Raw genomic sequence first — 17,148 nt, forward strand, 5'->3', positions numbered from 1 at the left:
GCACTTATTGTATTATTTCCTCCTTATATCAAATCGCTTTACTGTTTCTCATTTCTTTGTAAGTCGCTTTGGATAAAAGTGTCTGCTAAATTTCAAAATATAAATGCAAGTTAAAAAGGTAGATCTTGTACACATTAAAACATAGCATTCAAACATTTATTACAGAAGTTAAAATACATTACATATACAGTTTTTGAAAAAAAAAACTTGGGGCAGTTATTTTAATCTTTTCAATCACAGCTTCTATTTATTACAAAATGGCTTTTGTAATTTCACCTTTTAAGCATTGCATGTTTTTGCATATTTTTTGTGCAGTAAAATACATTTCTGTATTTAATATAACAAAGCCTATATCTTAAAAATAATTTCAACTTCAGATTTGTATCAGAAAATCTTTTTGCCAATTAGGCTTTTATAAGGATATTTGTGCATAGTCAAATATGGCAGTTGTCGTGAATTGTGAGGAAGAACCCAATTGCAGGCAGTGTTGGACAACAGACAAAACAAACACAAAACAAAGGCCCACGAGGGGGTGAAACAATAATGACAAAGGGAATAATCAAGTAGACAACAGGAACACAGACTAACTAGACTAGATGAATACAACACTGGACAAATAACTACACTGACTGGACTTGACTTGACTTACTTGACTCTTGGTAAAGATCACAGGCATAAACAATACTCTCATCAGAGATATGTCACAAAATGAACTGGCACAGGACAATAAACATGAGGACTGTTTAAAGGTGAACTAACACAGGATAATTAACCATAACACGTGTGTGTCATGAAACACTTAACAATGTAACTTGGCTTCCCGTAGTCGCTCGCATCAAATTTAAGTCTCTGCTCCTGGCCTACAAGACCACTACTGGTGGTGCAGACATATGTACCCGCCAGATCCCTACGCTCTGCAAACGAACGACGTCTTGTGGTGCCATCCCATAAAGGTAAAAAATCTCTCTCGCGCACCTTCTCCGGATCTGTTCCACCTATGTGGAATGATCTGCCCACTGCTACAAGATCTGCAGATTCTGTAGCCATCTTTAAGAAACGCCTGAAAACACATCTATTCCGCCAACATCTGACTGATCTGTTCTGACTCTTTTCTTCTCTACTCTTTTCTTCTCTACTCTAAAGAAAAAAAAAAAAAAGGAATGAATGAATGAATGAATGGATGAATGGTTCCGAATACTGTGTTAGGCTATATGAGACTAGTCTTCTTTTTGATTGCACTTATGCTTTTGTTGTACTTATGCTGTCCTAATTGCTTCCATTATCTACCCCACTTGTAAGTCGCTTTGGATAAAAGCGTCTGCTAAATGACTAAATGTAAATGTAATGACTAAATGTAACTAAGGAGACGAAGGGGCGGTAACAGAGACAAGACCTGGAGAAAGCGTATGGAAGGCCAATAGCGCCAAAAGCCGTTCTCCACATGAAACAAGGGGTCCTGCTATGATTCTGCCCCAGGACCAAGAAAGACAAGACATGATGAGGCAGAATCACGACAGGCAGTATTGGTTTCCAAAACATCTTCCATGACTGTAGGTTGGATAAATCATCAGAATCTATAGATCTAAACTGCATGTGCTAAATAGTGCAAATGCATCATCCAAGGATGATGGAGATGATTAAACTTTAGGTAAAATAAATCAAATGCTAAAGATACATCAGATATTTATAAAGTTTGACAAGACTCAGTAAAAACAATCGGTTACTCAAACAATTAAACGCTTGGTTCTGATTAAGATCTTGTTGATTAACATCCCAATGAAATCAAAACGAAAGGCTTTAAGGATGAATACGTTTATATCTATCTAACCAGTGTGCTCCAAAACATTGAAAAAATATATTTATGACATCATACTGCATCAATTAAAGTAAAAGCTATCTAGAAATAAGAGAATCTAGTGCCCACCCTCACTATTGACAATTCAAAATATTTCCCTAATGTCAAATAGTAATCAATACACCAAAACGTCTCGGGTTACGTCTGTAACCCTTGTTCCCTGAGAAGGGAACGAGACACTGCGTCGCCATGGCAACGCTTTGGGGAACGCCTCAGCGTGACCAGCTCTGAGCACGTGTGTCAACATCGTCCAGTAGTGGAACGCTACGTCATAGATGACGTATGGACCAGGAGGTATAAAACGACATCCGAAATAGTGAACTTCAGCTCGAAAAACTTCGAAGCAAAAGGCTTACAGGGATGTAGGGAGTATGGCAAGGTGACGCAGTGTCTCGTTCCCTTCTCAGGGAACAAGGGTTACAGACGTAACCCGAGACGTTCCCTTTCGAGGGAACTCGCACTGCGTCGCCATGGCAACGCTTTGGGGAACGAAATACCCAAACCGCCATACGCCCAAATGCCTGTCTGTGTGTACAAAAATGTCACGTGGAAGACACAAGCACCTGGGCTCCCGGGGTGAGATTCATGTCCAAACTATAGAATCTCACGAATGTGAGCGGAGAGGACCAGCCTGCCGCATCACACACGTCCCGCATAGACGCCCCCGACCTTAAGGCTACGGAGGCCGCCATACCCCTAGTAGAATGAGCTCTGACATCCAAAGGCGATGGTCTGCCAGAGGCCTCATAGGCCAGAGAGATAGTCTCAACTATCCATCTGTTGATGGTTTGCTTGGTTGCCGACAGACCTTTCTTCGGTGAACCAAAACATACGAAGAGCTGCTGCGCTTTCCTCCAAGCCGCAGTTCTGTGTACATACGAGTCCAGTGCTCGCACTGGACACGACAAATTTAACCTTTCCTGGTCCTTGCTCCTGAAAGGTGGAGGACAGAATGCTTGCAAGGTAATGGGTCTCGGTACATCATCCATAACCTTAGGCACGTATCCTGCCCGGGGGAAAAGGAACGCCTTAACCAAACCAGGAGCAAATTCAAGGCACGTAGGGGAAACCGACAGGGCCTGAAGATCTCCCACTCTCTTGAGAGAAGTAATAGCCATCAGGGAGACTGTCTTAAGAGTAAGAAACTTAAGAGCGACTGAATGGATGAAAATTCCCGGACAAGCGTTTAGTCTTTGTGTAATTCCCTGTCTAACTTGTTCAAACATAGCTCTTTTAAAATTTGCTTTTAATTTAGCAGAGCTGTGATTGATATTTCTTTCTCTACCGTTCTCTTCCCAGGTAGGTACCCTAGTGTAGCTCACAGGCCTCAACCTGCGAGCACCATGAAGAAACTGTAGAACCAAGGGGTCTCTACCACAGGTATGCCCCCTAGCCGAACATGAAAGGCAGAAATGGCTGCCATATACACCTATAAAGTAGATGGGGATAAGTCCGCAGCAAAGGGATCTTGTAAGAACTCAAGCACTGTAGAAACTGGGCAGTTACAGGGTCCAAACGGTGAGCTGAACACCAAGTAGTGACGACTCCCCACTTCAAGGCATAAAGCTTCCTTGTAGAAGGAGCTCTGGAATTAAGTATGGTCTCCACAGCCTCAGCTGAGAGACCAGTGTCTAGAAGGCTAGCCCTCTCAGAGGCAAAACCCATAGTTTCCATAACTCCGGGCGTGGGTAATGTATCTGACCCTCCGCTTGAGAAAGGAGGTACCTCCTCAAAGGAATCTCCCATGGAGAGTTCTCCAACAGGTCTAAGATGTCTGAGAACCACACTCAGGCCGGACAGAACGGGGCTACCAACAGTAGGTGAACTCCGTCTCTGCGCACCCTTTCCAGAACTCCCGGGAGTAGAGCGATCGGGGGAAAGGCGTACAGGTGAAACCTCGGCCACACCTGTGCCATACTTACCTGAGTCGCGAACAGATTTACCTCTGCCCAGCAAAACCTCATCCAAATCTGCTCCACCACCTTAGGTGGAGTCTCCATTCCCCCGGCCTCAGCCCCTGCCTCGACAGGATGTCTGCTCCTCGGTTCAGGTGACAGGGGATATAAACTGCCCTCAAGGAGAGCAGCTCCCCCTGAGACCAAAGGAGGATCTGAGGTGCCAACTTGTATAGTTGCCGTGACCGCAGACCCCCCTGGTGATTTATGTATGAGACCACAGCTGTGTTGTCTGTCCGACAAGCGCATGTTGGTCTCTGAGTTGTGGGAGAAAGTGTGTCAACGCCAGAGACACTGCCATCATCTCTAGGCAATTTATGTGCCAAGATCGAAATTGGCTCTCCCATCGGTTTTGGCCCCATTGGCCCTTCCACAACAGCTCCCAAACCTGTGAGTGAAGCATCGGATGTCAGTGCAACGCGCCGACAACTGCTTCCCAACACTGGTCCTTGGGAAACGAACCAAGGTTCTTTCCACATTCTCAACGTGTGCAGGCATCTGCGTGTCACTTTGATAATGCGCAACTGGTTGCCCCTCGGGGAAAACCCTTTGGTTTTGAGCCAACACTGTAGAGGTCTCATATACAGCAGGCCGACAGGAATGATGTTGGACGCAGCTGCCATGAGTCCCAACAGCCTCTGAAAAAGCTTTACCGTCAGTGATTGGCCTAGCTTTATTCTGCAAACGGCTGACAGGATTGCAACAATACGAGCAGGCGTGAGCCGCGCCTGCATTGTGATGGAATCCCATATTACTCCTAAAAAATGGTTCTCTGTACTGGAGAAAGCACACTTTTCTTGGTATTCAGCCTCAGCCCTAGCTCCTCCATATGTGCGAGAACAACATCTCGATGTTGAACCGACAGATGCGATTTTGCTAGAACTTCTTGTTCCATCACCAGAGTCTACTCAGGGCACACCTCGGTGTACAAAACCCTGTTGAAGCGGGGTGGGCGGATTTGAAATTGGATCCGGTAACCCTGCTCTACCGTGCGCAGGACCCATTGTGACACATTTGGTAGACTTTTCCAGGCTGCCAAATGGTCAACTAAGGGGACTAGCCTCTTGGGGCCAGCCTCTGGTGATATTATTACGGGAACCGCAACGGCTCGGCAAACCTCGATTGGCAGAGCCGGCTGAACCCTCTGGGGACACCGAGGAGGAACGGGCACGTATAATGAGGTGCGAGCGCACGCTCCTCGGGGGGAAATGGCTGTCAGGACTTTTACTTGTTTTCCCCTTTCCTCGCCTGGATGACTGCCCTCAGGTCAGTCCTAGGTTTGTAAGGCTGCGGGTGAAATTTTCTTCCGGAACCCCCATCCTTCTGGGGTGGGGCTCGGGAAGCAACACTCCGCTTCTGACGCTCACGATAGCTAGTGGACGCCTGTGGCTGTTCTCGCCCCGCCGCCTGGGGAGTTTGTCCGCGGCGGGGGAGATAAAGTTTAAATGCCGCAGCCTGTTTCTTAGCCTCCTCGAACCTTTCAACAACGGTATCTACAGCGTTGCCGAAAAGGCCCGTAGGGGACAATGGGGCATCCAGAAGAAATGCTTTGTCAGATGGTTTCATGTCTGAGAGGTTCAACCATAAATGCCTCTCAGTGGCTACCATAGCGCCCATGGAACGGCCTAAAGAACGAGCAGTCTCCCGAGTAGCACGGAGAGAAACATCCAAAGCATGACGGACGGGTTGTAAAACATCCGCCAGTCCCGTGTCGACCAATTCACGTAGCGCATCTGCTTGATACGCCTGAAGTAGTGCCACAGAGTGTAAGCAAGCCCCGGACTGCCCTGCTGCCGCATATGCCTTGCCAATCAAAGTCGATGTCACCCTGCATGGCTTTGATGGCAAGGTAGGGGCTTTTAGGGACGAAGCCGTGGATGGAGACAGATAGCTCGCAAGCGTCTGTTCTATTCTCGGCATCGCCCCGTAACCTCTTTCTTTATAGCCCTGAACATTAGAATAAATGCAAGTCTGTGGCGTGAATACTCGTGCGGTATATGGATGCTGCCACGACTTACACACCTCCTGATGTAGGTCAGAAAAGAAAGGGAGTTTGCGTCGTGAGTGTTGTGTGTTATGCTTGAGACATCGCTCGTCCATCTTATTCTCAGGGCGAGCGTTAGGTTTATCTTGCGGCCAGTCTATTGTTAGTTGGGCTACCGCAGCTGTCATGACTTCCACCAGATCGGCGTGAACCGAAGCAGCAAGAGGGGGAACACAATCTAACTCTCCTGCTTCGATACCAGTTATGTCTACATCCTCAGATGCAGAACTTTGCCGAACCGGACTCCCTCTCTGAGCGGGAGAAACCGCAGTGCGTGCTCCCGACTCAGCAGAGAGAGAGGTGGAAGCTACGGAGGGTAAAGAGAAGCCGGAGCATGTCTCTTCAGCCTCCCTGACGTCCATCTGCGAGCCCCACGAGCGAAGATTCCGCTCTGCCTCGGCAAAAGCGGGACCATCACCACGCGGAGCTCGCACCTGGCCGTGCTTATCAAATAGTGCTGAACGGGAACGGAGCGTACGCTGTGGTAAAAGTCCACAGGCTTCACAGTCAGCTCCCTCGATTGCTGACTGTGCATGCTCCGCTCCCAGACAGACTACACAGAGATCATGCGTATCATTGCTCGTGATAAAACGCGAACAAGGAGGAGCACAATGTCTGAAACTTTTCTCTGACATGTTAGCAAACTGGCTAACCAAACACACTTCTTTTACAGAACACACTCACGCTTCTTTTAACTAGACAAACACACACTACACACAGAGCCGTTGCTGAGAAAAAAAGAGCTGAAGTTCACTATTTCGGATGTCGTTTTATACCTCCTGGTCCATACGTCATCTATGACGTAGCGTTCCACTACTGGACGATGTTGACACACGTGCTCAGAGCTGGTCACGCTGAGGCGTTCCCCAAAGCGTTGCCATGGCGACGCAGTGCGAGTTCCCTCGAAAGGGAACCATGCTTACTTCACTTTTTAAAATGATTCATTAAATGACTCCATGAGGGCACACTGAAAGTTGACTTCATCATTCTGGTGGATGTTATTTCAATCAGAAAAAATAGAGTATTATAGTTAAAAAACTGTCAGGGTCTGAAAAAACAGTTTTTTAGAAAACGTTGATTTGTATGTTTTATAACTTACAGTTATATCCTCAATGTGTCGCAGATTAAGATGGCCGATAAAATTGCGGCTGTAGTACTGTGGATCACCATGAGGCAAAACAACACACACAGGACAAACCTAAAGGGTGCCAGAGAGAAAGTGAGTGCTTTGAGTGTATGGAGCCACAAAGATGTCAAACACTTTATGATAATTGAACATTCTATTTTGAGAAATGTTTAAGAAGATAGACATCAGTGGATTAGTGTGTATTAATGAGCTGAAGTGTCAGTCGACACACAAGATATTGGAATGAATTGACATCTGATCCTGACTCACCACACATGTGCTGTCATAGGCAAGTTGGGCATTGCAGTGATCCCGCAGTTCCTTAGCATCCAGCCCACCCATCTGACAGTAAGGGCACACCAATGTTCTCAGAGTAGAGCTGAAAAAATAAAAAAAATCAACAAAGTAAATGAAGAATTATCAGTTTATTCAAAATCCCTTTAGTGCAACGTCTCCTATATGCTGTTTTAGTCATACAAGACCAAGTCCTGGTGACACAATAGTTACAGTACCCCTGTATTTGCTCCTGCTGCCTCATTCCTATTTCATTGATCTCAGTTTGAAGCAGACTGTGAATTAAACAGTACATTGTCAAACCAGTCATTCAAACCAAACCATATTGTACAAAATTATTTCTTTAGATAGGACACACCAGTCATCAAACTCATCATCCAGGGTTTGGTATAGTGGTGCTGGTGAAGCTGGAGGTGCTGGGACAGCAATAACAGTTGCACGTTGTATGGTTGTGATGGTATGTGCAGGTTGAGACATGGCCCTTCGAGCAGGAACAGGGGGAGTAGTGGCAACAGAAGCAGTTGAAAGGGGATGGGCATGACGTTGCGTCTTGACGTCCCCTTAATTAAGTTGCGGGTAAACTTAATTACTTACAAAGCCTTAAGCGGTTTAGCCCCTACTTACTTAACTGAGCTTTTATCACATAACAACCCATCACGCTCTCTAAGATCTCAAAACTCTTTTGATGGACTTTTGATGACATCTAGAATAACTAAATCCACCAAAGGGGGTCGAGCTTTCTCATACGTAGCACCTAAACTCTGGAATAGCCTTCCTAATACTATTCGAGGGTCAGACACACTCTCCCAATTTAAATCTAGATTAAAGACACATCTTTTCAGCCAAGCTTTCACTTAATGCATAGTTAATGAACAGCAGCTACGCTAATTAATCTCCTTCTGCCTCCGCCTCGGGATGCCCACCCCGAGGTAGTGAGAAATTCCGCCAGGTCCAGATGATTGACATATGCCCATCCCCAACTAGAGATTAGGCCAGCTACAGCTGCAGACTGACTGACCATCATCAGCTCCATCTAAGGTAATTCCACCACCACCAAAGAAAAATACAACCATCTGAACATCCCAGCTCAGACCACTCCATCCCCAACCAAGAGCAAAGACAACTTGTCACAATAATGCTGAAGTTACAATACTTGGTATTTAATGCTAAATTTACATCACATGTCAGCAGTTTGAAGTTATAGCTGCATTCAGTGGCCCTGATTGGAGGTTCCTGGGTGGGTGTTTGTGGGGGGGGCTCGTTGGTTGTGGTTGGGGGGATTCATTTGCTGGGGCTGTGTGGGTCCAGTTTGGCCTTGTTTTGTGGTCGATGTCGGACAACAGAGGAACAAAGTTACAACATGCCATTGCTATTTTCCCTGGTTGTTCCTCTGTTTTCTGGTGTCGATCGTGGAGTGGGACCCGGTTGAACCTGTACGGTTTTCGGAGAGTGGGCTCTCCCTCTTCCTCGTGGATATTTGCTCGGTGGCTTTTGGTCGGGGTCACTGAGTGCAGCTATGACTCGTCAGAGGGGATCTGGCCCTCCCTGCTGAGCCTGGTTTCTCCCAAGGTTTTTTCTCCATTAATCAATCATTGGAGTTTGGGTTCCTCGCCACAGCAGGGCAGTGTTTGATCAACGGGAGACTGGATTCATTTATTTATTAATTAGATATTATTTATTAGAATGATCTTGCTCGTTCTATAAATACCATGCACTTTTCTGTATTTTCCTTTTTATGTTTTTCCTGTTTGCCCCTGTAAAGCTGCTTTGGAAAAAAATTGTCAAACAATAACCCTAGGCTACTAACCCCAAAACTTAACAAATTATAGCAATTTTTGCAAAAGACGATGGAAATGGAAGTCTGGAAGTTTCGTACCTTGACCAACTTTCTTCCATATGGATCTGTTGAATGTTTTCAAGTCTGGGCAAACTACTGAGTTGGCACCAATCAGAAGTCGCATTTTTATGTCATCATGTAGAGTTCTTACAATCAACCCTATTAAATGGATAATTATATAATGGTGGCATTTTTACAGTCTGTTTATATGACGGCAAACAACATTCGTTGAGATTTGTTTGAGCAGCACTTTTAACAATGTGTTTTTAAACAATGCAAGAAGTAGTTTAAATCTCTTTTAACAATGGCTTTTACTTTCCCATAAAGTAAACGATAATCTGATACAATTTCGCTTCATTTTAATTTTCCCTTTACCGCCCTTCACCACCAGATGGCACTGTTTCATACTTGTGTTTTTAGCTGGTGAATGAAGCTTATCTTTAGGTTCAAGCACACTGGCTGATCTCAGACCACATTTGCTTGGTGAGTGCCTTAAAAAACAGGTTTATTTTGCATTCTGGCTTTGTCACTTAACTCTTGAAGTATCTTCCATTAACTAATATGTGAATATAGCCTATACTTTTTAACAGAATATACATATGAAGAGACTGGTTCCAACACGAGATAATACGTCACGTTCATTTTTTATATTCAATTCCGATTCACATGCGTTAATGTGCTAAGCTGAATTTCTTAGGGAGTGCCTTGAAGAAAGCTTATTTTTCACAGATATATACCGTATTCAACGGAGGCCAGCTAGTGAAGGGAGGCGCAGTTGTTGTGGAGAAATCGATCATCAAATGTTGAGCGAAATCACGAAGACCAAGAAGCCAAGTTTCAATCTTTAATTTGTTCGAACAAGTTAAAGCGAGACATACAGAGTTCATCTGAAGATGTCTGACCAATACATATCTGACTCCATCTTTTATACATTGTTCTCGCGTTGTTCTCACCGTTTAGAATCAGGTTTAAATCAGGTTTCACATGGCATCACCTATTTTTGTTAGTCCATCCTTTTCTGACCTTCCACAGTTACATGTCAAGCTCCATATATCAGTATTTAACTGTGGCAAAACCTTTTAAAAGCTTAAAAAAGAAATGCACATACATCCATCTTAAAAAGAAAAGCACGTTGTCATTTACTACACCTGGCATAGTGTTTAGTGTATTTAAAGGGTAAACATGTGCTTAAGTCAATACAATAGCGTATACTGTGTTCGTCTGTGACTGGTACCAACTAGTGTTTTCAAAAGCATTTGTGTGTGTTTGATGCTAAGCAGATGTGAGGTCCATAGCTGCTTGGTGCCCGTCCTATGAGGCCTATAGCCTTTGTTCAAATCAGAGAGGTACATGAACCTCTATAACTATCTTAAATGTATGCTTTTTATAAGAACAAAATGGAATATATTTAGAAACTTTAAATGTAGTACAATAAAACGCACCCAAAACATCATGACAAACACGATTTTAGAAATCTTTTAAAGAACCGAGTGATCTCATTTTGGAACCAAACTCTTTGTTTGTATACTGCATTAAGGCAGTGATTGATGTAAATAAACGGAAATTAAGCAAGGCACGGGAAGAAAGGCAATAAAGAAGCAATAAGAATGACAAATATTCTGAGGAAATAGAGAAAAAAGAAATGCACGAGAAGGACATTTTATGAGTAGGGCTCTCCTCCTCAATGCTCATTCAGTAAACCAGATTCTCTTATTTCTTAAAGTCATATGGCTTAAATCAAAACAAACCAACTGCAGTTTGATTGATATTAATCAGAACGCACAAGAAGAAAAACTTGACGTGATAACTCATTTTGATACAAATCTCTTCATATGTTCCTACGTTTTGTTCCAAAACAAAAGTTGCATACGTAACCTGTCCTGCTCGGGCCTTGAACCGACGTCGGTCCGGACGGGAGACGGGCGGAAACTCTAACGAGGAGGCGAAAGACCGCAGCCTCAAGTGCGTCTCGGTTGGTGGGTCAGAGAGGGAGGTTTACACACTGCGTGGCGTTTTTTCTAAGATTATTGCCGAGTTCCTTTACATTGCTGAGTTTTCTTATATAAATGACTACAGCAGGGGACTCGACTTACTTCCGGTGGGACGGCTTCACTTCTTGCCGTTGAATAGGTTAAATAAAGTACCTGTGACTTTTATACACTTGCAAGAAGCAAAACCTGATGCCCATCGGCGTACCGACGGCACCAGGGGCTGGGTCAGAGGTGCAATAGCGCGCCACTCAGCTAGCGACTCTAGTAGCATGTTGGCTTGGCCGAGGCGACGCTCTCTGGCCCAGCCGATATAGCAGTTCGCGCGCCTGCTATTTATACCTCCCATCGGCACTGCTACTTTCGACGACGGTAGGGGGCGAACTTCAATGAACGTCCAACGTTGTGAACACGATCCCGACAGAGCCCTTATCATACACCCTATTGCTCAAAACGCAACTCGAAACACAATGATATTTATAGACGAAAATCGTTAAAGAACGACTGTGACAGACCTCCCTCATTAATTATTCAAACCAACAGCCAATGGCAACGCTCCAACTGCAGACCAAGCAGTGCTTTAACAAAGTATAGATTGATCGTGGTAAATACACCGTGTTGTGTTTGTCTTATGACCAGTTGACGTCGTTGGAAGCCCTCACACACAAATGGATTCACACGTAAGGCTTTAAAGCCAACTCTGATACAACGGCAACGAGCCGAAGCACGTCACGTCACCTAACGTACTGGACGGACGTAAGGTCAAAGATCAGACGTAACACAATGGAAGCAATCATTTGTTTTTATTTGTACAGGTCGTAGTGTCAAATGTTCATAGACTAACGTTATCAACACGTTACATATTTCAGTACATAAACAGTTGATTTATATTTTGTATTATTGTAAAGTTAGGTTTAGGGTTTGGGTAGGCGTAGAGGTTAGCTAATGTAATTTATTGGAATTCTATGGCGAGATGTTGCACCACTTCCGGCCGTAGCTGCATCCCTTCTAGCTACAACCTATCTGCGAAGAAGAAGAAGAAGAAGAAGAAGAAGAAGAAGACAGAGCGCAATGCACGACGTACAGTTCGAACGGCGGGCACTTTTGAGCGAAAGGATCCACCGATGCAAACCACAAAACACCGCTGTAGATGAAAAATCTGTCATTTCTCGTGTAACGGAGGCCAGCTGTTAGAGGGAGAGCTGTGTGTGCACGCAGAGGCTGCGAGCTCGTCTCTCCCTCGCCGGACCGATGGCGGTTTCGAGGCTAGGAGGGGTTGTAAGTAAGACCCGTCATCACACGTGTGATTCTGTTCGCAATAACGTCAGCAGTGTGCCGACGAGACAATAACGGAGCCGTTTTTGGGCTTGTATTATTAAGGACAAGATTAGGCACAAATGTGTGCTTATTGTGAATGGTGACCGAGTCAATTCACTTGTCTAAGAAAAATGATGAAATAAATCATTCACGGTAAACTGTGTGGCTTTCAACGTCTGTTTATACGTGGTGGTAGATCAATGAAAATAAAACAAAACACAATACATCATACACAAACACTTTATTTGTCAGTGTCTTTATTCCTTTAACTTCCTCTTTTTGACAAGATCTCCCGAGCGTTTACAACCTTTAAAAGTCCATGTCTGGTATGTGCTCAAAATGGAAAGAGACAGTTAACCTAATATAAATCTGTTGTGTAACTGTTTGATAAACACACTTCTAATGCACACTCGTTTTTTCAAGACATTCCCGCATCCCTGAGAACACCCCCCAGGAAAGAATGAATTCGGCGAGAGTCCCGTCTGGTCGTGAGTAGAGTATCACTACAGGTGAGGCATCAGAAAGTTTGTCAGTATTTTATGAGATCCAAGCGCCTGTGAGAAGGGCGTTGTGTGTTTTTACTGTCCCGGAAAAACCTGTAGGCTCTTTGTTGCGAAAAGCAGGCGGTTACGTCATCTCGGGGGGAATGCGCCCTGCGGTTGTTCAACAGGTCATGCACTCCATTACAACAGGTGCCCAGCTGGACAAAAAACCCAACCCAACGCTCGCTTCAGTGATGGAAAGTAGATAAGCAGGGAGGTACTTTGCAGGTATATACTCGAAAAAAGTACCATTTATGTGGGAGACTCTACACTAGAAGAGTGCATTAGGTTTTGCTGTATGCTAAGTGTATAGTGATGTAAAAGTGTAATGTATTGCAGTTCATTTTATTATACCCACGTTACCCCCAGCCTGTCCGTTTACCATGGGAATGGAACTCCCGCCGGCCGTGATGGAGAGGAAACAGGGGTCTCTGTACACACTTTATCCTGACCGTTCTTCATCACTCAGACCAGGTGGACATCTCCAACACTTTGGACGGGTCACTGGATCACCGCTTCTTTCACCACATCCACAGCCAGACTGGATGTCCGTACTGTATTTATTTTTCAGGGTGTGTTTGTGTGTGTGTGTGTGTGTGCGTGTATGTGTGTGCGCGTGCGCGCGCACGTGTGTGTGTTTAATTAAGTTGACCACAGGGTTTTCCTGGGCAGAGCCCGATGAAGACGTACCAGACGGTATGTGTATGGACCCATAGGGTGTCAGTGGGTCGCCTGCTACCATGGAGGAAGAGATTTGCGCATCGACCCACAAACAGGTGTGTGAGTGTCTCAATCTATTTGCCATTTGTGTTTGTGTTGCCGGAGGAAAATGAACCCCACTAAAATTTTATTTTGAGACCATTTTATGGAGTAACGTCTTTAAAGCGGCCGTTTTTATTGAAATGGCTTTTGGCCAATACCTAAAGTTAACGGACTTCTTTCAGGCACCAGACTGCAGACGGTGAAACTGGCAGGAGAAGACCACCTTGTGTTGTGCAGGTGGAAAGGATCGCGCTGATCTGTACGTCACCATCACGCCGTTTAAAGACATGGATGGAGATTCACTGGCCATACAGCCTTCGGCTGGCTGCCTATTTAAGGTGACATAACACATACTGTAAGGTGACATCACGGGTTGACATTATGACTGACTCATAACATCCTTTATTCTCACCGCAGGTCACGGGTGTGGGAGTGACGGCCATTCCATCGTTCTCGTGTACTGGATAAAAACCAAGAAGACAGCGATGATGCTTGTTGATCCGTTACCATTTTTTCTGATGAAACAGCTGTAGTGACTGGATCATTGAGAGAAAAGCCTCACTCCCTTTTGTCCTGGTTTCTAGATACCATCATCAAAAGACCATAGCAAGCATGGCTCCATGGGTCTGGTTTTGGTCTTTTGAACTCTCACAGTGAGTGTGATGACCATTTGGTTCCTCTGTAGGATATTTAAGACTCCTTAGCTTCAAAGCATTGGTGATAAGTCTCTGTCTCATCTCTTACTTAACATCTGAGGCTAAGCAGAAAACTTCTCTGACAAATAGGAACTTTATTTGATTTATTAAACTATCCTTTTCTGTAAATGTATCTAAATGTCTAGGTTGTGGATTGGCGCACATGCCATTTTAAGTACTCTGTAACTGTTGAATATACAAGTTTTGATTTAGGGTTGATTTGATGTATTCATACATTGGAATGATTCACAGTTCAATGCCTTGCATGTTTCATATGTAACTACAACTCTCTGAATTCCCTATATGATGAGCTATGTTCTAAAACCATAGCATACCTCATACTATGTCCATGACTAAGTTTAGGTATTAAATGCAAACTGACCATTTTGTCAGAGCCGAGCTCTGCGCTTCCGAGCGCGGTTGTGTTTCATGTATTTGTTTGTTGTCATTATGTGTAGATTAGAGTTTAATAAAAACCATAAAGGCATTTGTGATGTGTTCTCTGTGTTCACGCTCACAAACTGGTCACTTAAACTGTGTTTCCATCTATGCTACCATTGCTCTTAATTCTGTTTGGTAAAGTCACGTTACTTATGGTCATGAGATAATGTTAGTGTATAAATCATCAATGCATTTGCTGGACGAATACATATAGGATTTATATCACTATACTGCTAATTAGAATTGTAAAATATGTATGTGTAATGGCCTTGATGCCCGATGACTCCTGAGATAGGCGCAGGCTCTCCGTGCCCCGAGGAAGTTTGGATAAGCGGTAGAAAATGGAATGGAATGGAATGGTATGTGTAATGACGATTATTATACGTATTTTCCTTTGAGCTAAAATAATTCCTTGACTGAAATTGACGTTTTAAATAACTCATTTCATGTATTTGATCTTGATAGATCTGGTGGAGAATCTTATTTTGGTGAGTTAAACTCATCCTTATTTTAACTTGCAGCTAAAATCGCTTCACGGCATTGATTATTTAACCAACGTTGGAATTACCACCGTCGCATTAATGCAGGATAACGTAGGACGGATGAAAATCTTTGTTTTCTGGTATTACACACAGGAAAATATTTGCCTTAAACGGATTTGATAGACCTGATCAGTGCATATAAAATGCAACTATTCACAAATCCACTTTTTAGACGTGACCTCACTAAAGTAAAACAATTGTAAACGTTTTCTAATCCTGCTTACATGAACCCAACTCTGTGAACAAAAGTATTGATTGATGAATGATTTCCAGGGATGGATTTGATAGCGATCCTGATTCCACATTTGCCATGTTTATTATTGATGATCTCAACGTGCTGCTGGCAAACAGAGGTGTCGAAGTGAGCCCATCAGTCACTGTTATATGGTTTAATAATGCAATGACAACGATGGCTTACTACAGATGCTGTTTTCCATTGTTGATGTCTTGTTAAAATCAAAATGAGACCTATTTTTAAGTAAAAAAGATCTTCTTAATGCAGGCTGAGACTTCACATTAGCAGTTTTGGAAAAGAAAAAGTAGAAGTCACGTCCCAGGGTTGAGACATAAAGGGTTCATAAATGATATGACGGATGGCTTCGTGAAATCTAAATAAAATAGGTAATCCTATTTTAAACAAACGATCGTTTGAAAGAACGCGAACCGTGCACGATAGTACCAGGAATGCGCATTATAACGGGGATGCGTGTTGATTTGAAAACCTATCTATGATTTTAAAGATGCTCTGTGACACCGGGTTTGGGGGAAAAGGTGGACTTCATGTTTGTGTGAATCTTCAACATTCCCCGAGAAAGTGAAGAAAACGCTGGATTGACATTTTCGGTAATCTGCTGTATTTAATGAGTTTGAATCCCAGTGACGTTTTCATAGGCCGTAGCGCTTTAATAACGAAAGCGCACGCCTCCAAATAAAGATATTTTCTTGTATACAGGTGTGTTGGTATTCTTTTCACCACCTAACCGATGAAATCAATAGCACATGGATGTACACGTACTGAAAAAGCAAACGCTCTGTTCATTGTGAACATGGCCTGCGACTTCTAGCGAAGCTAGAACATGGATTACAAATCACGTTTAGAAGCTACAGTATGCCCGTTTTACTCTTTCAAAGATGCAACACGTGTTGGGAGTCATCCGAAAAGGTTTACTGAATCCTCACTTTCTTCAGTTGCCTCAAGATAACTTCATTTTGACTTTTTATTGGAACAAACGGGTGACTTTTACCACCAGGTGACCTCTACTGCTGGAGGTCGTTATCGCGTCAATCATTCTAATAATTATGGAATGGTGACATTTTTACAGTCTCTTTGTGTGACGCCTTACAACATTCAAACATTTGTTTGCGCAGCACTTTTAACAAAGTGTTATTAATCAACGCAGTAAGTCGTTTATATCTCTTTTTACACTGCCTTTTATTTCCACGTAAACTGACCGATAATCTGATACTATGGGTGCTTCTCAATTCTTATTTGTGCGTCCTCGTTTCCTTTCCTCGCTTCCTTTCCTCGTGTCTTAGCTCCACCTCTTCAGGATGCGAGAGAAGGAAGCAAGGAAAAGACGCTAGGACGCAGGAATCGAAGCAAGTGAAATGATATATCCTCGCTCTTTAGCGTCACTTCAAAGCGTCGTCAACTAATGATGACTCTACACCGCTGGATTTAGCTTGAACATCGGGATTCTTGAACATAAGATATAATTATTTATATTGTATGCTTCTGCAAACATACATG

General features: G+C 43.7%; 1 protein-coding gene and 1 pseudogene across 1 annotated transcript; one reads left to right on the top strand and one right to left on the bottom strand.

Annotated features, from left to right (window-relative positions):
* Positions 1–320: 320 nt before the first annotated feature.
* On the bottom strand, positions 321–7,751 carry LOC130434579 (uncharacterized). The gene is made up of 5 exons (XM_056764807.1): positions 7,633–7,751; positions 7,493–7,549; positions 7,251–7,359; positions 6,954–7,052; positions 321–1,137 (listed from the first exon to the last, which is right to left on the bottom strand). Exons 1-5 carry the CDS (start codon positions 7,749–7,751, stop codon positions 769–771), a joined length of 753 nt encoding a protein of 250 aa, XP_056620785.1. The 3' UTR covers positions 321–768.
* Positions 7,752–11,520: 3,769 nt separating this feature from the next.
* LOC130434166 (regucalcin-like) lies at positions 11,521–14,879 on the top strand (annotated as a pseudogene).
* The last annotated feature ends 2,269 nt before the right edge of the window (positions 14,880–17,148 follow it).

This window comes from Triplophysa dalaica, chromosome 13, assembly GCF_015846415.1.
Source record: "Triplophysa dalaica isolate WHDGS20190420 chromosome 13, ASM1584641v1, whole genome shotgun sequence".
In the NCBI taxonomy this organism is placed as follows: domain Eukaryota; kingdom Metazoa; phylum Chordata; class Actinopteri; order Cypriniformes; family Nemacheilidae; genus Triplophysa; species Triplophysa dalaica.